The sequence below is a fragment of the Lathamus discolor genome, chromosome Z, assembly GCF_037157495.1.
Source record: "Lathamus discolor isolate bLatDis1 chromosome Z, bLatDis1.hap1, whole genome shotgun sequence".
In the NCBI taxonomy this organism is placed as follows: domain Eukaryota; kingdom Metazoa; phylum Chordata; class Aves; order Psittaciformes; family Psittacidae; genus Lathamus; species Lathamus discolor.
Window position 1 is genome coordinate 76,477,333 of NC_088909.1, and position 23,893 is coordinate 76,501,225.

Consider the following 23,893-nt stretch of genomic DNA (forward strand, 5'->3'; position numbering starts at 1 on the left):
AAACAGGCAGAGGACAAGAAACAGCCCACGTATTTACTAACTACATTTTTTTCCTGTCATATCCAAGTACAGCTATCATTTCAGGCTATCTTTATAGACACACCATGAAGAACACAAATTATGAGCAATAAGGACCCAGAAACATTGAGCTAACCTTAGGCATGGCTACACAGACAAATTAATGAAAAGTTAAGGCATGGGTTTACAGACTACCTGCAGAAAAACCCAACGTAGTTGCTTTTTTTGCAGATTAAATAGGAAAACTCCTTCCAAAAAAAGAAAAAAAAAAAAGTAAGCTACCTCACAGAAACAATTTTCAACTTGTACAGAAAGCACTCCTACCGGGAATTCACACAGAAGTACTAATGAGCTGTAAAGGTACACTATAATTTACAGCTTATTAATTTCTTCAGGCAAACAAGCCCACAGGTATTAGCCATAGTCATCATACCACCTACTTCAGGTAGTGTTCTATCAATAAACAAGAATCAGCAACTTTCAACTCTTTGAATATTAAATATATTCTCCTCCCCATCCTTCTTACTTAGATGAGCTGCTTAACAAGATTTCTTTCCCTTAATTTTATGGGGAAACTAACTAGAAGGTGGTAAGCAGATAGGCACAAAGACATAATAATTCACTAATGCAGGGCTACATAAACCAGACAGGTTTCATCACTGAGGGGTGATCACTTTTCCAAGTGATTTTACCACTTGTGTAAAATCATCTTTTTAAAGACAAAAAAAGTGTTAGTGTCCTCACATATTCTTTGCTTGCAATATCTATAAATCTCATTCAGGGGAAAAACTTTTTCTGCAAAGAGTTTATAAACTTTGCATAATCTCATCACCACTGACACATTCATCTAAACTCCCTATTACCAAAATTATCCTCATGTCCCTCATTACACAAGAAGAATCAAGGTTATATACTACTGGATAGAAAGTGTTTAGATGGCAAGAATGTCTGTATACATTTGTCTTAATTTAATAACAGGATTTTATTACAAAGAAAAATACAACCAGGTGAACGTACAAAAGTTAAGAAAAATTTATTAGTGTTAATTAATGCTTGAAGGTAGAATTATGCTTCTTTCAATTGGACCCATTAAAAGGGCTTTAATATAGATTTGCACAGCAAGCTGAAGATTTTCAAGTGCAGATAATGAGGCAAGCTAGTACTATTTTAACCCCTCTGGAGTATAATCAGTTGATAAGGTTTTGAAACATTACAAGGTCTAGGACAAAAGGATTAGCTTTAGTTCTTCCAGATCAAAATTGAAACCTAATTAATTAACAATGTCACAGGAAAGGTTTATTGCTACTTTTACACATCTTCAATTTCATCTTCTAAGGAACACAGGTGAGGATATTTTAATTTATCTATTGCATGAATGGCAGAAGACTGAGTTCTTTGTTCCCACATTATCTTCTAAATTAATTGTTTATATTCTAAATTTTAATATATTTTCCCAAAACCCTCACCTTATTAAAAAAAAAAAAAAAACCACAAAAAACAACCAAAAACCCCAGTGATCTGTTTGAGACATAGACAAATATTATAAATTAAATATACCAGGTGGAAAATGTTTCCAAAGAAAAAGGAGAATGAAGAAAAAGATCGGCAGCAGTCACCCTTCAGAAGAAAAATAATAAAAAATGTAGAACAGTAAGTTACTTACTTAAAGGCAGCAGTTAGAAATTCTTTTCCTTGAAACACACATAGAAATTAGGGCACGTAACTACTGAGATAACTATTGAGAAAAGAGTTTTGAGCCACTGTGTAAAACAAAAATGACAGTAATATGATCAGTATAGCAATCTAGCCACCAACCTCAAAGGAGTGAGATTTTTACCACACAGCATGCAGAATAAATAGATATATGTCAGATGAGGCACAGCTGTGACTATCGAGACCAAAAGTTACCAACCAACTACAAAGGCAACAATTTAAAAAAAATGCAATAAAGGGAAAAATACAACGGAAAACTCCAATAAAACTAATTCAGGTGTCAGTAACAAATATCTACATGCATCACACCTAGGGTGTGATGAATATGGTTTCTTACTAGGGGAATTTTAAAAGGGCTGTTAAGCACGTCAGGACAAAGTCTAAGCAGAATACAAGAGATGAGAGATTTCTTGTTCTAGGGTTCTGTTGCTTCTGGCTGCAACATTAACTTACATAGATCTCAAATTACGAGATATGTCATTTATTTGCCCTTTTCCCCTTACTCATCATGGAGTCATACAATCTACTGCTCATGGCCACTTAGAAATTCCTAATAAATAAATGCCCTATGACAAATGATATTTTTGCAACTGTACAAAGTGGGAAGGGGAAGGGAAAATAAAAAGAAGAGATAATTGGATAAATCTCACCTTCCTAAATATAACAGATTGGTAGACTACAACACACAACTTTGAAGACTTGCTGTCTATACTTTACAGAAAAGAACTTTCATTTACATCACTGCCAAAACTCACAGTTTTAGAAGCAACCAATCTGCATGTTAGCTACACAAACATCTTTTTTCCTTTAGATGAACAAAGAAAGGACAATCCAGAAATATAAACAAGAATGCTCCTTACTACATTGTTGTCTGTGCTAGCTCCAGTTTTTGTTTACCAAATCACCAAAACCATACAAAAAACTCTGAAATTTATCTTCCTCCTTTACACCTATACACCTTTTATATATAGCACTGGCCACTGGCACTATCTGGTGCCCTTCACAACCTCCTCTCAGTCAGTGATGCTCTAAGGGAAGCTATTTGAAAGGGCTGCATTATAACATGAATCAAAGTTGCAATGATCACCAAAAAAAGCAGCTTCTGTCCTCCTCATTTGTTAACTCTTCCCATCCAGTTACCAAACCCTCCTTCCTCAGCTGGCATTTTTCCTTGTTTCTAGTTATATTTTCAGCCTTTCTACACTTCCAGATGATCACTCTATCACACTATCAACTTCAGATTTCTGATCAATTTCAATTTCAGCTTCTGAAATTTATCTGAAACCACAGACAGCAATCTCATGGAAATGCACGCTACAGGTTTAGAAGCTGCCACAACAGGCAGCTCTTCTTGAAAGAGCATTATTGCACATAAATTATAAACTTATTAAACAGGAATCTTCTCTTTCAGCTAAGGATAGGATAAAAATGCAGGAATAATCATGAATTGCTGGTTCATATCCGTTGGTTTTATTTTCACTCTCCACAACTACCTCAAAGGAGGATGGAGCGAGGAGGTGGCTGGTCTCCCAAGTAACAAGTGATAGAGCAAGAGGTAACAGCCCCAAGCTGTGCCAGAGGTAGTTTAGACTGGATACTAGGAAAAATTAATCCACATGGGTGATCACTACTCCTGGGAACGGGCTTCCCAGGGAAGTGGTGGAATCACTGTCCCTGGAAGTGCTCAAAAATCGTGTAGATGAGGCCCTTAGTGACATGATGTAGTGGTGGTCTTGGCAGTCCTTGGGTAATTGTTGGCCTGGACAATCTTAAAGGTCTTTTCCAACTTAGTTGATTTTATGTTTCTATAAAAATGATGCGGATTCATGCCTCAGACACATTACAAATCACACCTACAGCTATGAGGACATGAAAATGCACAGAAACTCCAGCCTCTGCTCTAATACAAAATAAAAAGATGAATAACCTCCTTTCAGACATGTTTCTTGTCAGGCAGCAGGTGTATCAGGTTTATTTTGAATAGACCAGAATTAGGTAAGCTCTGGAAACCTCAATATACACCACAACTTACCTCAATTCAGGCAAGACTTAGTAAAGGCCATCAGAAATGTGAGAAAGTCACTAATGATTTGCATTATGGGGCAGAGCCCACCTTCAGCAAGTTTGCTGATGACACATAACTGGGAGAAGTGGACAGAGGGTCATGATGATGGGCTCGAAAAACAGGCTGAAAGGAACCTCATGGAATTCAACTATGGAAAATGAAAAGTCCTGCACCTGGGAAAAAAATCCCCATTTGAGATTTATGGAGAAAAGGAAGGTGCAATATTTCTTGTTTTCTTCTGTTTCGTTCATTAGTTTTGGATTTCCTAAGTACTGTATTTCAAATACTAAGAAGGGTTCAAGAGCTTTTATTACTTTTGAAATAATTATTTTTATTTTTTAGGATATGTGCTCATATTTCCTCAATTTCACCAATGGCTTGGCCCAACACCTTGGGTTGTTTTTTTGTTTGTTTGTTTTTACTCATGCACAGCACTCTTTTTGAGTTAACAGCTCAATTGAGAATACATATAAGACTTATATATGACATATTGGATTTGCCAGTATTATTTTACAGTTTCTGCTAACAGTTAACTTAATAAATACTGGTACAAGTGAGTAACACCAAAACACATAAATGTATTTTAGCTGTAATGCTTTTAGTATTCTACATGTTTAGTTCTCATTACTCTAGTAAATGTTTTATTTTTGTATGAGTCAGGATGACAAACCTTTCCAAACCACACATTACAAATCTAAACATAGTCAGAATTCATCTAGATTGAAATCCAAGTTTAGGTTTGTCTATTAGGCAAAATAATGCAATGAATTGATAAAACTTTTCAGCAGAAGTTTCTTCTGAAATCACAGGAACTTTTCAGGTGAAAGGTCAACAGCCTGAACAACTCAGAATAGTTCAATACTTTGTCAGAAGGTTATCTTCTCTGAATCACCCGCAACTTTCACCTTAAGACACAACAGCAAACTATTTTCACATCTTACGAAATACAAATGTGATGCCAATGACAGAATTTTTCTGAACTGCTCTATTTAAGCATAATACTAACCTCTTCTAGGGTTTCTATTTTGCTGTCTTTGGCTTGCAAAATCTCTAAAACCCTTCTGTCCTTGACTTCAGCTTTCTGTTTTTCTCTGGAAACAAACAAAAAAAAATAGACACTTTATTAGTCATAATTTGCAGTTAATAATTTGAATTTTTCATGTCCTGATAATGAATGTCATTTTAAAGAACAGAAAATTAAATTATCTGAAGCTGACAGGCCTTGCAGAATTAATCAGGAAGCATATGGCAAGTGACAGCAAATTACATCTGTAAACAGCTAACACAACTTTGTTCAAAAAGATACAGAAGCAAGAGATCTTAAAATACATTTTAAGCAGCTGAAATTATCTGTCATATTCTTTCTCAAATGCAGGAAGTGCACTTGTCCATAGGCTTATCAAAATTCTTTTTTTCCTACTTGGCAATAAAGAGCCACTAAGCTGCTTGGCTTTGTGAAGTTCTTCTCTTAGCTACGTAGCATTTCAATGTCTGAAATGATACTTATAAACATCACAGATAACTATTTTACTATTTTCAAGAAGAAGAGAACCTGTAATTTTTTCGGGGGGGGAGGGGAGAGTTAAGACAGTTCAGGATCTTGATAATGGGGATGAGTAGAACCTCTCTATATGGTTAACAAGAGCAAGGCTATAATAATCTCTGCAACACTTCGTAGAAAGCCAGCTCATGAGTCATTAACACTTCGTTTAACAAAACACTTAGTTTAACAAAACGCTTAGTTTAACATATCATTCCTATCTTACTTCTTGACTGAGTTTTAAATGTTGATGCCCTTATTGGCTTTTGTTTTTTGCAGAAAGAAAACAAATGTTGTGATAATAAAGCTACACAGAGATCCTTAGCACAAGACAGCTAAGTTTCTATCATGTATCTCTAACAAAAGAAACACGTATTCTGAGAAACACATATTCCCTAAAAATAGCCAAACACTTCAGGCATTCCCACCACCCCAGGCGACAAGCAGAAAACTCAGTCAGAATTATTCCTGCCCTCACAGTACACTTAAACTTACATCATGGCTGGGTATAAGTCACCCCTGGAAGCCAGAGAATTACACTTGCACAACTTTCACTCTACTAAAGTGAGAATGCTTCAGAGGCGGAAGGGAATGCAAGAGTGGTACCCGTAACTGTAAATCTGATCAAAAACAGATGAGAAGATCCAGCTGTGCACAAAACACTTCATCTGATGAAGCACTCTGTAACAGTGACTAATGAGGATAGTAGATATACGGACAATTACTTTTCTCCATTATTACGTATTACTGCATATTTTATTGCTATAAGTGGTTTTAAAGGCTAAACGACACTGCCCCCACAGGCCATCCAATAACATGCTTTTTTAAATAAAGTTCTATGACTGCTAAAGTATCTAGTCTTATTTTGAGTAAATAAAGAATTAAATAAAAATGGTAAGGAATTTACAGCAAGGTTTTGGGAAACCAAGGTCTCAAGGCATCATAACTCTTAAGTAGTGCTCTTGTACTGCAAATACAGCAGCACTGATGTGTTGTAGCATTTGAATAAAACTAAGAAAAACCTAGATGTAAAGATACATATTTAAATTACATTTAGCTAGGAGAAATAAAAATACATGGAAACTTAAGCAGTTATATGGCATTAAAAAAAAAAAATCTTCCGTAAAGAACATCACTGAGGAGCCATAATGAGCAGAGATAAATGAAACCATGAATATTCAACAAGTATTCCAAAAGGCATTTCATGTCTGAAAGTAATTTAACATTTTAACTGAACCAGAAACTTAACAGAAAAGTGCACATAAGATCCTGACCTCAAAGCATTTGATCACCTGCAATCAAAAACATCAAGTAATGTCACAACAGGTTGCTAGGAAGACATGAGCAATGAAATACTTAGCCAGTTTTTCATAGTTTCTCTTTGAACATCTATTAAAAACTGAACTAAATAGACTGCAGTTAGAGAGATCCATGCAAATACGGAGTCATCTGATGTACTCCAAAGGTTACACTGTGACATTCTTTCAAAAAAGAAATAAAAAATATAAAAATGGAAACACAAGACAGAAAACAACAGGTTTCATAACAGACCACAGTTAAGGAAACTGACCTACCCTGCTTATAATGCATAGTTTACAGAAATCCCATTCTTAGGTTTTAAAAAATGGTAAAAGACTTCCTAGTAAGTTTATAAAACTTAGTAAAACATATTAAGAAACTTTAAAAATTAGCAGTTAGTAAGGAAAAATGTCTGTAAATAGACTGTTGGTATAATACTTATCACAGAAGTTTGATCTTCCTGAAACATGCTGCTCATGACAGGTACTGAACATTACTCCAGAACTTAAACAAAAAATGCTCTAGTATAAAAATACCAAAGCTTCTTCACACTTAATTACTTTGCTGTGGGGCCCTTAATGGCTATAAAAAATTACCCTTTTTCAAAGATAAATGTTGCAGCACACAAACCCCAAATATTTTGGGAAGAAGGTATCTCTCTCCCATAAGCACATTATATTATAATCTATTCGAGGAAGTAAGAGACCTATATTAATCTATGTCTAAACTGTAAGTATCATAACACTCCAGATTTTCTCAGGTCTTAATTACAGCTAGACAATTTAAGAATATATGATTAGAGACATACATAACTACTTCATCCAAAATTTTAAGAGCTTCACAAGACAAAAGGGAAAGCACATATCTACTACAAAGTACTTAGAATTGTAATGTGTAGACACAGAAAAAATACACACACACAAGCTCTACAAACCACTGAATACCATTGCCTCCAGCCCTCAAAAGCATCCTGACCTTAAGCACTAGCTGTCCTATCAATTCTTTGTTCCCACAGTGATATATTTCCTACTCCATGTTAAATCACCTGTTTTATATTTCTACTTTAAATCATTGCTCTAATCACTCATTCTGTATCTACACCCACAATATACCACTGTCTCAGCCACGATATCATCACTTTGGATTAACTGATCCGAAAAACTGTGGGTAAGGTAGATTTCCCAAAGCAAGGCTCAAAACAACTCTACCACTTGGAGTACTGTGTACAGTTCTGGTGTCCTCAGCATAAGAAGGACATGGAACAAGTTCAGAGGAAGGGTGGAGCACCTCCCATATGAAGATAGGCTGAGAAAGCTGGGGCTGTTCAGCCTGGAGAAGGGAAGGCTGCGTGGAAACCTCATAGCAGCCTTCCAGTATCTGAAAAGGGCCTACAAGGATGCTGGAGAGGGACTCTTCATCAGGGACTGTAGTGACAGGACAAGGGGTAATAGGTTTAAACCTAAATAGCGGAAGTTCAGGTTAGATATATGGAAGAAGTTCTTTACTGTGAGGGTGGTGAGGCACTGGAATGGCTTGCCCAAGGAAACTGTGAATACTCCATCCCTGGCAGTGTTCAAGGCCAGGTTGGACAGAGTCTTGGGTGACATGGTCTAGTGTGAGGCATCTCTGCCGATGGCAGAGGGGTTGGAACTAGATGATCTTAAGGTCCTTTCCAGCCCTAACCATTCTATGATTCTACAGTTATGGAGTTTTGTTTTGGTTTTTTTTATTTGGTTTTATTTATTTATTTGTTTTAAAAGAGAGAACAGGAAGAAAATTAATAAGCCAGCCAAGAACCAAGCAAAAGAACAAACTGCTCTGGAGAACTGAAAAATAGTATGCACAGCTAATTCTGGTGTATTACTGGTAGTCAGGAATTTATGGAGGCATATGACTTTACTACCAGGCAGCACAAAAGAAGCTGGAAGAATAAAGCCTGGGACTAGAGAGAAGAAACAGACCGTTGTTAAAGCAAAAAATGTGCTTGTAACACAGGCAAATAGTAGTCAATGGTTCAAAGTGCATTTCTAATTAAATGCAGTATTTTCCCTGTTTATCTGATGCTCAAACAGTCCTTTAAACAAAGCTGTCAAGGAACAAAATTTATAAATACAGCTCTATCATTATGATAATTAGGAGGAAAAGTTTAGAGTAAACTCAAGAGGGTTGGCTTTCTGGGGTTTTTTTCAGACTCTCTAGATAGCACATCCTGTAGTAATGCCCCCAAAAATAGTTCCACCAGTTACCATTCAGAGATAAATGACAAATGTAAAATCCTAATTATCACAACTTACACATACACTGAAACCTCATAAGGAACATTATCAGCAGCTTCTGGTGGCATAGGATGGCTTCCAATGCTCATTACAGGACAGCTCACCACAGACACCCGAGGTAGTATGACTGACTGGATATTACCTATCGTATTTCGATCTGCTGTTGCACCTTAAAATGAGACTTTGTAAGAATACAGCAATCACCTCCTGCTTTTTAGAAGGGTAACAAATATTAAGAAAAAACTTCAACTGAATTTATTAAATGAGCCATTATGTATTTACAATATATTTTAAAAAATCCACTGGAATACTGGGGGAGGGGTGAAATCAGGCACTATCAAGAAGCTGATGATGATCAATGACTGAGACAAACTCCTGTTTACCTAATTAGAACCACTTATGAGCAATAATTATGTGACTTAAGAATATTTGCAGACTTCCTTAGGATGAAAAATGGAGTGAAGAGAGGCTATCAATTTGTACAAGTTTTAAGCTTCAATCAGTTTTCCCATGAGTACTACCTATTTTAAATGTTTAACACAGATATATTTAGCTACAAGGATTATTGAGACCCAGCTTCACACAAAAATGAAGAAGCAAGAAAATATTCTTAAACTTATCACTTTTCCTATATGAGATTTTTTTTTCCTGTGTTATGCTATACTCTACACAACAGGACAGGATAATATTTTTGAGGTTTGGCACATTTTAATGGCTTGTCAAAAATGAAACACTGGACTATGAGGAACCATTAAACTATAAATAAGGTACTTAAAGATGTTAAAAATCAAAAATCAAATTAAAGTTTGCAGAAGTTTATAAAACAGTACACTTCCTAAAATTTTCAGCAAAAGCAGTCTGGGAAACAAGGCATCTTGTATCCTATCACAGGTTTCAATCAGCCAAATTAACCATTTGTAAAGAAAAAGTAACTCAGAGGTTTATATATTTACGTCAGTTTTACATCAATCAAATCAAAATAATTTTAAATAATAAATTGAATTTGCTGTTTACATGTTTCATTGAATATGTCCTTTCAGTTTTACAAATAGAAGGATTTTCAAAAATTAAAAAAAATCCATCTACAAATTTGGCTTTAAATAGAAAGTTAAATTTACATTGCAAACTTTGGGCTGTGTAATAAAAGAACAAAGGCTACATTTCAACAGCGTACCTATATTTCAGTATACAACTAAAAATTAACTGTTTCTAGAAATATTAATTCTGAAAGGTCCTTTTAATCTGAAGAGCTGCAGAACTAGAGAGGCTACAAAGCATTCAAGTCGATTATAATCTCTGCTGGTCTTACGTCTTCTAACTATTTCACAGACAGACTTACACAAGTGCATACAATGTTGGTATTAAATAGACAATGAATCACCCATGTGCAAAGACAAGCTGTAGAGTACAGACTGTCAATGTTACTGTAAATATGGCACCAATATTGTAATTTACTGTGTACAGCCACATCCTCGTGGTTGCACAGTCTGTGGTTAGCAGAGACAAAGCCTATGCCTCAACCTTTCAACTAGAAACCATACTGTGTTTTTATGTACCTATTAAGAAGAGATTAAAAAATAGAGCTAAACAGTTTTTGTTTAATAGGGAGTTTACTTTCACCTCAGATTTTAGAAGATCTTTATATTTCATGACAAATTATAATTGATGCATATTATCATTTTTTTCCCTTTAATATTTACACACAGTACTTTAAAGATTTAGACAGCATGGAGCAAAAAAGAATTTAAAATGATAACACATATTTTGCCCAGAAGTTATTTCCTATAGAAAAAAACTGCATACACTTTGGTTTCTTTATAAAAATAATATAAGGCTTTAATTTTAAAGAAAAATTGTAAAATTAAATTATTCCCATAGTAAATCATTTATAGAACTAGTTCTATCTTCCATGGTATGTATCAAAATGGAAAACCATCATTACAGAAATGTAATTTTTCTTGCATCTCTAACTTGATTGCTTTAATTCATTAGACAATTTAAGGCCTCTTATTTTAAGCAATGTACATAAAATACTAAATATATTTTTACACTAGAGTAGTAAAGATAATAGTGACATTTTTCCCTAATAATTTTCCAAACATTTTTCATCTAAAATACACAAGTCTCTTACAGTGTTCAAAATATCAGCACTTCAGAACAGACTGCTTTAACATCTGCACATCACCAGGGTTTCCCCCAAGGATTTTTAAATGATGCCTGCCTGTGCTGAATAAAGTGCTAACTTGCACCTTGCATTTCAAACTGTGTCCTGAGCAGCCATCCAGTTGGTACAACACCAGCTGAATTCCCAAAGGCCACTGTTCAATCAGGCTTGACTGCAATTATCATGTCAATATTTTGTGCTCCGATATGCAGATATGCACACATGCAAGCTGCATAATACTTTCTTCTCCATGGAATGTTGACTTATGTTCAATGTTCTGAGAATTTTTAATGAAACAGGATATTAAACTTTCATCAACTGTAGAAAATCACAATTATTTGACCTTAGATAGAAAGGTTGTACTCTTATGCTCTATTATTCTGTCCATTTTATTGAGTGATAATAACTAGGGAGTCCACTTTATTTTAAACTCAGGTGACAAAATGGGAACGGCCTTTAAAAACACCTTAGATGTTTTTTACTTCCTCACTCTCTTGTCATTCTATTTCCTGTTAATTTGCATGAGAATAAAGCAGTGAGTGGTTTAAGAAAGTTTCTACAAGCTATCATCCCTTCAAAAGATGCAAGATACAGTTTTAAAAATATTTTTCAATTTACATTAGCAACCTATATTGATCATTCATACAGCACACTCTTTTACATAAAAAGTACTTGCCATTTTTAGTACATCTGCATACCATGAGTCAGTGAGGAATCTTTGTCAACTTGTTTAATGTTTCTTCCATGATTTGTTATTCATAGGATGTAGCAAACCACAATGTAAATTCCTGTGATTACTTTTCCAAAAACTCTTCTATTATTTCTAACCGCTTGCTCTTCAACCATGTTTTCACACATGTGTACACCTATGGAGATGTCACTCCTCAGGAAGAACAACAAAATTCTCTCTTAACCACTGGCACTAACATTCAGGTTGCCACTGTTTCTCAGAGTGGCCTGAAATAATCTGTTCTTGCTCTTTGCTAAGACTTGCAAGACAACGCACACTTAGAATTTAGGTGTGGAAAAACATTAATATAAGGCAAGCTTGCCAAATGCAGCTATCTGCAAAGGTATCACCTAGTGTAATACAATCCCCATTTACATCTACCAAGTCTATGGTATCACTGCCACAGCTCAAGCATTAATGAATCCTGCTACATCTCCCGTCCACAAGAAAGGGGTCTGCTAGAAGCCCTAGAAGAAAATTAAGTCAGTTGACCTGTCAACATTACATGTATTGTAAGAGAAGAGTCTTAAAGGAGAGCTCTCCAAGTTTACAAAAATATTTCAAAACCTTTGATACACTCACCTGAATCCCAACTCTGAGTTTACACGTGCATTTACCTGTAAAAGGTACTTTCTAACACTGTTTTTTTCAGCTCATCATCAAAAACAAACAAAAAAAATACTGTTTCAAAGGGCAGTGAACTAGAAATAGCATGCTCTTTATATAATACTGAGATCAATAGTATTTAAAGTAGCTGCAAAGTATTCTAACATGAGTAGTACTTTTACAATGGCTTGTTTGAAAATACCTGGAGGCTTTTACATATCCCAAAGGCATTTCTCATTTGCACAGTAAAGATCATTTTTTGTTTATATCTGAATATTAAAATGGGAATATAGTTACAGTTATCCAGCAAGAACTGCAAAGCCTGCTGAAAAGTAAAATATCATTGATGTATTACAGGAATCAACAGCACGGCCATAAAGCGATACTAGCTACATTTTTACAATTTTAGGGAGGGTGAACTTCTATTTTGGGACCATGAAAGCGCTTTAAAATAGGAGACAAATAATGGAAACCTACTATTAATTCCCCCTTATTTTCCCCAAATTATGCCTTCTACATTTGCCTGGTTTCTTTGAGAAAAAGATATTCATAAGGAATTGTCTAATGCTACAAATATAAATTACCTGACTGTATGGCTAGTACTGCCTACACAATTTCTCTTAATATATATATTTCTTCTCTTTTCTTCATCGCACACCCATGGTGTACTAGGTTGATAATGAGCATTTTGCCCTTTCACACCAGCACCTTTCCATTGCTGCCACTGTTACCCTCCTGAAGAAAGCCTGGCTGTTGTTTTCAACAATTTGAAGACTGAAATCCACTGGACAATATTGTTTGGTTCATGGTATGTATGATCTCAGATACACATGATCACGCTTCAGTTCTGTCTGCTTCCATTATGTAGATGGCTTCTGATCTCAGGAAGTCTCTAACAAAAATGTGGTGGGCACTGAAGGTTTCTCGGAATTCTCTATGGAGTTTTTGGTGGCAAGAACAGCATGAAAAATGAAGCTACGCAAGCACCGGTGGTATCCATGACACAAACAGAAACAACAAAATGCTTAAATCCATTTCATTCTGTTTGCATCTATCTCAAAATCTCCAAGAAAGCCAGGGCAAAATGGAAAATGCTACCAGTTTGGATACAACCAGATCGATGTTGTTCTTAATACAGATGAGAATGAAAAATGTCTCTTAAGACTTTAACTGGTTTTTATCATACTTCAGTGTAACTTTTCAGTTTTTAATTTTTGAGTGATACAAACAAGTAAAATACAGCAAAATAGGTTGTGACCAGCCCAGATCTCTCAAGTGAAATGCGTGACCAACACAGATCTCTCAAGTGAAATGCTTCAGGAATCATTTTGCTTATAACTCTGACTTGATAATCCCATCTCTTCACCCTCTAAATACACCTATTTTGCCTAGATTAACAAACCCAGACAATCACTTGTCCTGGAGTTTTCTGGACAGCAGCAGTGCTAGGAAGCAGATCCCCTGCAAATCTAATCAATGTATTGAAACCTAGATAAATTGACACTATAGTCTATTTATAGTTTATTTATAGGTTTTTATGCTTATAGATAAAAAACAAACAAACAAACAACCCATCCTGCTATACGGTAAGGAATAAGACAAAAACTTTTCTGAAAGGATGAGAATGTGAATAGGTACAGTCACAAAAGAGAAGCTACTAAGGAAAAAATAATGGCAAGTTACAGGTGAAAAAGTTAGGAGAGAAAATATGGGGCTGTAATTTGGTTGTTCTGAAGATTCACAAGCAAATCTGGGCTAGAAATTATTTCCAAAGAGGCAATTAGACTGTTCTCAGGCAAAAAGAGATGAACCTACATCAATTAAAGAGAAAAATATACGTGTCAAGTCAAAGCAACCCCAAAGTTCAAAGTCATGATTTATAATAAAACTAATATATACTGAATGGGTTTTAGCCAAACCTGTTCCAGGATTCTCTGGTGTAATGCTAATACCTAAAAAGATGCTGTAGAAGCAAATTGTTCTTTCATTATTCCACAACTCTGAGAAGCATGGGAACAGTATGATACAGATGCATAGCCTTGAGTTCACAAGAGGTGTTCTAAAGCATTAGTGTTTTTCTGAAAGAAGACAATGCATGAAAAACTACACAAGCACCTTAAGAGAAGTATGTTGTCACACACACTGTCAAGGAACAGTACCAAACACCAATCTACAGAAAGTGCAAAGCATATACAAAATATAGCTTTACCTTCATATAGAATAGGCCATTACTATACATCACATTTCTGTAGGAAGTCTTTTGATAGGCTGAAGATGACATTATTAAAAGGGTTTCACAAACATTTCCTACCACTGTAAAAAAAATCAGCTCATTATCATGCTTGCAGCCATCAAGGTGGTATATAAGAACCCCACATTCTTTGTATCAATTAGGATAATGCACACATGATTATCAATTTCTGTTCTAAATAAAGTATAAAATAATTTAAAGCAAGGGATAACTATCAAGCATAAATATCTTCCTAGACAGGAAGAAGGATAAAAAAAGATGACAGACTGTATCCTATATAGGCATACAATTCAAGAACTCCAAGTAATTAATTGCATTCATCACTATTTAAATGCACACTTTCTAACATCTCTATGCTTCAATTTGTCCTAATATCCTGATTATTTTTATATGCAACACAAATAAAAAATGTCAGTAAGCCTGAACACCTGTTTCTACCCTACTAAGCTTCATGTGAAAGCAAAAATTTTCCATATTGTTCAGCTATCTACAAAACATGGCTAAGACAAACTAATATTTTAAGCTTTTCAACATAATTGTGCTTATGTATTTGTAATGTATCTTTACATACATTAAATACTATATTTATATATTTTAAGCAGTTTTTGCATTTTTTATGTTTGAAGAAGAAAGATATGAAGAAAGATATGTAAGTGCCCTCTAGTGCACTTTCAGTGCACTCTAAGTGCCCTCATGAAATTATGACCAAATTTTATCATGAAACAAGTCAGTAAGAATGTGAATTTCAACATAAATGATGGATGCTGTTATTCTGTTCCTATGTCTCCCTTGTGTATTAAAATTACTTCCCAAACCACAACATGCAAGCAACATGAAAGTAATATACTGTCCTAACAGACAAGCTATTTCTCTCTGCAGGTCAGTGTCCCATTACAGAACCAGAAGTTATTTAACATAGCATTGGTGAACAATGTGAACTCCCAGGCAACAGCAATCTTAAAACAAACTGCATGTGCTTACACCTTCAAGTTCTTCCCCTGTATATAAGCGCTCTATGATATTAGCTCTAGCTACGTGATCACACTATTTTTGGCCAAAATTTTCATTAGCTTTATGCATAAATGACTTTATGCTTTATGCAGAAAATGGGACAACACCAAAGTGAATCCACTCCCAGCTGAAGAGCTTAACACTTTAATGCGTCCAGGAGCAGAAGAATGTTTACGGATCAAGACCAGAAAGGAAAGATGTGAACAAACAAAACATGCCTTCCAAGATCAAAGCACTGAACAGGAAGCCAAAGGAGACTCCTGGCTCTATGACAAGCTTTCCAAGTAATGTTGAGAAGCCATTTAAAGAAGTTAAACTCCATTTAAAAACAAAACAAAACAAAAACAAAACAAACCCAACAACAAAAAAACAAACTTTTTTTGTTTTTTAATATCAAACTCATGGCACCCTGAGAGACAGAACAGACAAAACTTTTGACCATAAGAGAATCAAGTGTTTGAATTCTGACACTCACATTACCAACTCATTCCCATTCCCCTCTCTGGCCCTCAAAAATTCTGAATTTGTAAATATTAGCATTCTGTTCAATCACATACTGTGATTATTACCTAAAATTTATAGCAATCAGATGATAGTATGTAAGTACCTTGAGGAAATCATCATTAATATCCTCAGAGGAGTAATAATTTAACCGCATAGTCATTTCTTCTGTTACCATGTCTTAGCCCTTTAGCTCCTTAAGAATGTGGATAAACATCATTTATGTATAATTGCTATCCAACATTTATGACACCAAAAAATATCATTTACCTCCTCTGGCTCTTTCAGTAGAAAAACATAATATGTAGTACATTAATAATTCAAAAAATTAACTCAACTGCAGCACAGCAACCACACTGAGAATGTATTTTGAAGTATACTTCAACTTATACCAAAAAAAATGGCAACTTGCAACATATTCTATGTACTCTTGACAAAATTTAACAATGAAATTTTTGTGACATATTTAAGAAGATAAAGAATATATTATTAGCAGAGAGGGGGGTTGTTTGCTTTTGTGTTTAGTATCATGCTAAATCAATGAAACTCACCTTTCCACCACCAAGCTGACAGCTTGAGTAAGATCTGGACTTGACACTTGTAGGTGTTTCCACAGAGACCACACAAATTCTTTATCAGCCTTAGAAATGGGAAAAGAAGACAAAAATATGTCAAATGTATGCTACACCGTTTATAAACAAAAGTTATACTGTGTATATTCAAAAGACAATTACAAAAAAAATCCTATTCTAGTGAGAATTCCCTACAAATTACTCACTGTCCCGTGAATAAAAAAAACATTGCAAACAATTCTCTTTACAGCTTTAACTACTCAGAATTTTGAAGGAAGACAAAAGACCTTCAACAAAAAGAGTATGTAATGTGACATAAAGCAGCAGAAATCACTGTTATTCAAACAAGGCTGCCTTTTGCTGCATCAATTACTACTACTTCTAGCAGCAGAACACAATTTGTATTAATAAACACTGAGCCTGGAATATGTGCTTCAACATGATGTTACAAACTAAAACCATATACTGTGATAATTATATAAAAATACTGATGGATGGGGAAGAGGCTGGAAATCAGATGAGAACAAGAAGAAAGCATACATACATAAACCATGGACTGGACTTAGGACCAAATCTGCTAAAAAGAGCCTAACATAAAATTAGATATTAATAAGCCAAAATCATCATATTGGTAGCTAGGTCTATTCAACAGGAAAAATCACAGGAGTGCAGCTTTTTCTAGCTTTTTGAGTGTTAAAGATAAATAGAATTTGCATGAGGGAAACACAAGACTGAAACAGAAAACCAACACTGTTATAGCTATCTATTTCCCTGCTTCCTTCTTCTCCCAAGTTTCTGGAACCTAATCTACTAAGATACCACAGGGATCATCAGTTAATCAAAACCCCACTAAAATCCTCTAAACAAACAACACAGTATATCTCATCTCTGCACAACTCTATCTTAATTCTAATTACTAAATGAAACAGAAGAACTGAATTCCTAACTTCACCTCTGCTGTTTGGTTTTTTCATAGGTTTGCAACTTCATTTCTTCTTTTCTTGATTCCTCAATTTTCTAAGAATAACAGATTGCACCTTTGGCCACAGCCCATCTAACACACAACACTATAGTCTGACAGATCTCACAAGAGTTAGTAAATACCACATACTGGATGATCAAAGTAAATCTCAGGAGTAGAAACTGCTTTTCATATTTCTGCTATCTTTGCTTTTCATTTGCTTCCAATCAGTTTTGCCTTCTAGAAAGCAGACTTGAACTGTACAAGCAATACCAGTTCCAGCGCATAACAATCACTCCATCTTAATGCTTCTCTTTCTTCAGAAGACAATGACTATCTTCAATATGAAATCAAAAGAGCTAATGCTAGCAGACTTTTCTCAAGATTTATCAGTGTATTGAGTCTAAATTATTTTATCAAGATTAATACTGCAATATAACACTGGACTATGGATTTAACAAACTTTAACAATGATTGCAGAAGGAGAGATGGTTGTACTTATTTTCTCCGTGATTTATGAGGAAAGCCCCAAAGTGTGCTTTCTTTTAAAGTTCTGCTGTGTCTTTCAATTCAAATTTAGAAACGCACATTTTGAATTTTAAAACCACATACAGAAGCAAGGTAATGCTGAACGAGCATCCTGAATACAGGGAAACATACGAAAAACACTGAGCAAGTGAGAAGTGAGGCATTTTATGTGTATTGGTTTAAAATATATCTTCCTCTTTCAACTACTGCAATTTTGAGTTTACACTATTCATATTATTAAATGCCATCAACTTTTTCAACCAACCAAGGAAGGAAACTTTATGGAGATTTAATGCCCTATCAAAGTACTGCTGTAAACCCAGAAAAATGTACCTGCCTACTGTAAGAATGCACACTGACAAATCTGACTAGCTTTCCGATTGTGTTAGAAAGTAAATAAACCCAAGGCTCTGGCCACAGAGATACTACAATTCAAGACTATTATCAGCTTATGCAAACCTTGACTGTAGCAGAGCTTGTCTTTCATAAAAACAGAGAAATTTCATCTAACTACCTTTGTAGGATGCACACAATTTCTATAGTGTTGACATTGAGACTTAATTTTTTGCATTTCCAAAAAAAAAAAACCCAACAAAAAGCTTTGTATAGAAAGAAATGGAGAATATGCTGTTCTTTAAATACACTTGAAAGGAAAGTAATCTTCCTCTAACCAAATTCTGCCAGCAGTGGGACTCTTTTCAAAACCAAAAGCGACCCTGCTGTGTGCAAGCAAACACAGTTATTAACTGGATTACAGTACACTATAGTCCATGACTACATTTACTTTTTAAAGAAAGGTAACAACAGAAGTGAGCCATATGACACATAAATATGAACTCAAATGACCTCGTATCAGTACTCAAGTCTTTATTCAGTAGAAGTGCTAAAAATAAGTTCATTTTCAGCTATGAATAAGTTAAAGGACAAAAAGTAAGCATCATATTAATTAGGTTATGCAGTTCATGCCAAAAAGATGGCTAGCCATCTTTTTTTTTTATTTTATTCGTAAATTACAGCCTCTCATTGTGTGCTACCACCTTATGCCACTTAATACCCCGAATTCTATGTATCCAGATTGAAAGGCAATAAAAAGTGTGCACTTCTTTCATGTGTCCTCAAAAAAGTCACCATCTCCTGAAAAAGCCTTACCATGCTGCCTGGAAAGCCACAATGTACACACATTGTGAACCAGACATTACCTGATCCTTCCAATGCATAAACAGAACTAAAAATATAAATGTTTTTGAAAACTGACGCAGGCCTCCAAAAAGCATTAGTATCTATGCAGAACATGGATTCTGAGCAATTTTAACATTTCAAATTACCATATATTTAAGCTGGGAGCCCATCAAAGAAAAAACACAAAGCTAAACAAAACCTCACTAAATAATAGCAACGGGAATGTGATTTCTTTCCAATTATTTATAAGGGCAGCAAGCTAGCTGTTCTTCACTCTAAATAGCACCACACATTAAGGAAATCTTTAAACCACACTGGAGGAATAAACCACTATTTCTAACAAATTATGCATAACTAATTTCAAAATAATTTTATTTCAAATATCTCAGCTAATCAGAATATGAAGAGCAAAACAAAACTGATAATAGTGCTTGAATATTTTTATATCTTTAATAAACAATTCACTGTGCATTTTTACACTAAGCTACTTAAAACCACTAACAAATTATTCTAATGCCCATGCAGTCATTACAGCACAGAGAAGTCCAAATATAATATTATCAACAGTATTTCACCTGCAAAAGCTCAAAAAATCTTGAGTCAAACAAACTTTTTGATGCTGCTTTATGAGCTCACTAGCTTTGTTGAGCTCAGTTTTGTTTACCAGTTTAAAGATTTTGATTTTCTTACCATCATGCTTCCTTACCTTTTCTCTTTACTGTCCTCTATACAAGACCATATAAGTAGCTGCTGGATTTTCCGCTTATTTATTTATTAGAAAAGCTGAGCCACTTAGGCTTCTGCACAACTCCAAAAAGCATTATCAAGTATAATGAGTCACTGCAAGGGCAGTGCTGCCTGTTATTGGACCATGCAGGTTCCTACACACTCCAGGTTGAAGCTGGAGAACACCACACTGCATCAGGAGAAGGAATAGTGAACAGCTTGCAGATATATACTTCTAAGCACACCATTTTTCCATAACAAAAAAAAATAACAAACAAGGACAACTAATATAACATATAGTGAATAATTCCTAATTAATAAATTAGATACAGATGTATGTACAATAAAAAACCCAAGAAGTTAGATGTTCACATTCCTCCTGTAATTTTTGCTGAGTATGCAGCATTGCTGAATATTGAGTCTCTGATAATTTAGTTTCTACCTAAACTTTGCCAAGTCTCCTATGTTTCAATGAACATTGGTCTTCCTAACAAGAACACACTCAGGCACAAATGATCTCTTTAAACTGAATAAGCAGTTCAGATTAACTTCAAAGCACCTATTCCACAGACTACTTTCGAAGTTGCTCAAGTAAGAGTAAAATCAACTCCAAGTTGTACTTACGTCAGTGCAATTGCCACTTCTTATGCAACTAAGTTCTGCAATATTTCTGTCTGTACTGAAACAACAGCAGATAAAGTAGGAATGAAAAAGCTATCCAAACCTGCACATTAAAAAGGCTTGCTTGCCATAAGGAATGTTGAATGTCAACAGTGTGCACTAAATAAACTTCCAAGCAACACTTTAACAGAACAGACTAAGTACTGTCCTCTCAAAAAAAAAAAAAAAAAAAAAAAAGAAAGAAACACACATCACAAACAAAAACATTCCCCATTCCCAAGTCATCTGGAAATGAGTAAAAAATCACTGGAATTTCCAGAAGTTACTACTGCAGGCTGTGAATGAGCCCACACAGGACTATAAAGCAATGCTGTAATTATATCAACAAATACTCTAATCCAGATCGACAGAATACCTTTCACTGCATATTTGTATTTCTGTAAATGTGCACAAAACAAAGCAACGTTCTGCCAAAGTGGACTTCTGCCGAAAGAATAATGACACAACTTAGTCTTCAAATACATATTACCAGTGGATTAAAAAAAAAAAAAAAAAAGACACGTCCCCTACAGTTAGGAACCTATGAACTCTATTACATAAAAAGTTTACATGGAGATGTACAAAATTTATAACAAACATTAGTAAGACATTAGTCAGTAAATGGTAAGTTACCATAAAATGAGACTTTATGCTCTTAAAATGACAAATATTTTAATAGCTAAAACTGTTTCATCTAAATCTATAACTAATTATGCATTTTGTATAACAGAATGAGTATTAGCCAGAACTTACCACAGTTTTAAAATGAAAAGAAGTTTAAACAGCCATTTTAAGCTCTTGGCTCAATTAATGAACTTGGTAAGGCTGTTCCCTGACTGGTCTTGGGAGCCAAATGATTTCTTTGAAATAGGGCTGCTTAGACTGTCTGAAGTTGGCACAGAAAAACACTGCAGCTGTCAAGGCCTGGAATGTATCAATCTTCAGCATACCCAAGGAAGATCCAGCCTACTCAAGTGTATGTTAACAACTCAAGAGGTCAGCAAGAGTGTACCTTGAACAGCTGAGAACTTACATATACACAAGGGAGAATACAGATGTCATGTGATTTAAACTAAGATTCACAACACATCTAATAACAAAGACGTTCACCCTGCAATCAAGTTCACACACTAGAACTGAAGAATTCTGAAATAAAAACCAGTGCACTATGCATCCTCTGAAAAGTGAAATTTTCCCTCAGCCTGCAGTGAAAGTAATTCTAGTTCATCATCATACTTGAAAGATACAGAAATGAAAAGTACCTTAGGTCTTGAATATGTTCTTTACAAAGCAAACTGGATTTTTCTCACTGATTTTTAACAGCTGCAAGCTCAGAAGCAGAGACAATCATAAGATGAGCCACTGACTAAGGCTGTATTGTCATGACCAGCTACAGCAAAAGTATTTGCTTGCAAATAAAGTAGTGAATTTATTAAACATTACTGTAAGTCACAAAACAAAGAATCCCTGTGACTTCTAAGTAAAGATACACATTCTTACTTCAATTAAAATAATTTACTTTGCAAAAGAAAATGAAGTATAAATACCACTCTGGATACTTGATATCAGTAGTATGTAAAACTGTATCAATATTGCATACAGTAATTTCATGGAATCACAGAATAGCAGGTTGGAAGGGGACCTCAACGATGACAAAAAGCCTTATTGTGAGGGTGTCTGAGCACTGTGGAGTCTGCTTCCCTGGGGATACTCAAAAGCAATCTGGACACAATCCTGATCAATGTACTCTAGGTGTCCCTGCATGACCCCCAGAGGTCCCTTCCAGCCTCGACCATCTGGTGATTCTGCGATCACCTGGTCTAACCTTCCTTGGCAAAAGCACAGTCCAGACACGATGGCACAGCCAAATCTTAAGTGTGTCGAACACTGGAGAATACACTCCTCTGGGGAAGTTATTCCAATGGCTGGTTGATCTCACTGTGAAAAATTTTCCTCGTATCCAGTTGAAATCTCCCCAAGAGTAACTTGTACCCATTAGCCCTTGTCTTTTCCAAGCAACTCATTTTAAAAAGGCAGTCTCTGTCTCCTTTGTAGCCACACTGTACGACGGCGTTAAGGTCTTCACCAAGCTCTCCTTTCTCTAGGCTGAAGAAACCCAGGTCTCACAGCCCTTCCTCACATACAGGCTTTCCAGTCCTGTGATCATCTTTGCTGCCCTTGTCTGAACACCCTCCAACCTGTCCACATCTTTTTGTATACTGGGGACCAAAACTGAACACAGTATTCCAGGTGGGGACTGAAGAGAGTGGGACAGTGCTGCCACAGCAGCATCAGGATCCCTCATGTTGAGCTTATTGCCCACAAGGACCACAAGTTCCCTTTCCACAGAGCTGCTCCCCAGGCTGTGCTGCACCCCTGAATTATACTTTCACAGAGCTCTTTATCAAGACCTGACATCTCTCCTTGTTGACAAAGTTCTTGTTGGCCCACTTCTCCACCCTATCCAGATCTTTGTCCAGGGTGGCTCTCCCTTCCAAAGTGTCCACTTCCCCACCCAGTCTGGCATCATCGGCAAACTCTGCCAGGGTACAGTTGCCTTTTCAGCAGTTCATGACTCATCAAGAGCCGGGCAATATTTTCCTTGTCTTTGCTTGTTGTTTACGTACCTGTAGAACCCTTTCTTGTAATTCTGACATCTGTGCCAATTTTAGAATGATAGACTCATAGAACAGAATCATAGAATAGTTAGGGTTGGAAAGGACCTTAAGATCATCTAGTTCCAATCCCCTTGCCATGGGCAGGGACACCTCACACTAAACCATCTCACCCAAGGCTCTGTCCAACCTGGCCTTGAACACTGCCAGGGATACAGCATTCACAACTTCCCTGGGCAACCCATGCCAGTGCCTCACCACCCTCACAGTAAAGAATTTCTTCCTTATATCCAATCTAAATTTCCCCTGTTTAAGTTTTAACCCGTTACCCCTTGTCCTATCACTACAGTCTCTAATGAAGAGCCCCTCCACAGCATCCCTATAGCCCCCCTTCAGATACTGAAAGGCTGCTATTAGGTATCCACACAGCCTTCTCTTCTCCAGGCTGAACAGACACAATTTTCTCAGCCTTTCTTCA

The 23,893-nt window shown here is 35.7% G+C and overlaps 1 protein-coding gene across 4 annotated transcripts in view; it reads right to left on the reverse strand.

Moving 5' to 3' along the window:
* CNTLN (centlein) overlaps positions 1-23,893 on the reverse strand; it is a 199,616-nt gene that overhangs the window by 161,599 nt on the left and 14,124 nt on the right. For all 4 annotated transcript variants that reach the window (XM_065661947.1, XM_065661945.1, XM_065661948.1 and 1 more), the window contains 2 exons: positions 16,726-16,814; positions 4,803-4,887 (listed from right to left, as the gene is read on the reverse strand). In XM_065661947.1, the coding sequence (XP_065518019.1) occupies positions 4,803-4,887; positions 16,726-16,814 (174 nt within the window). The remainder of the gene's footprint in view (positions 1-4,802; positions 4,888-16,725; positions 16,815-23,893) is intronic.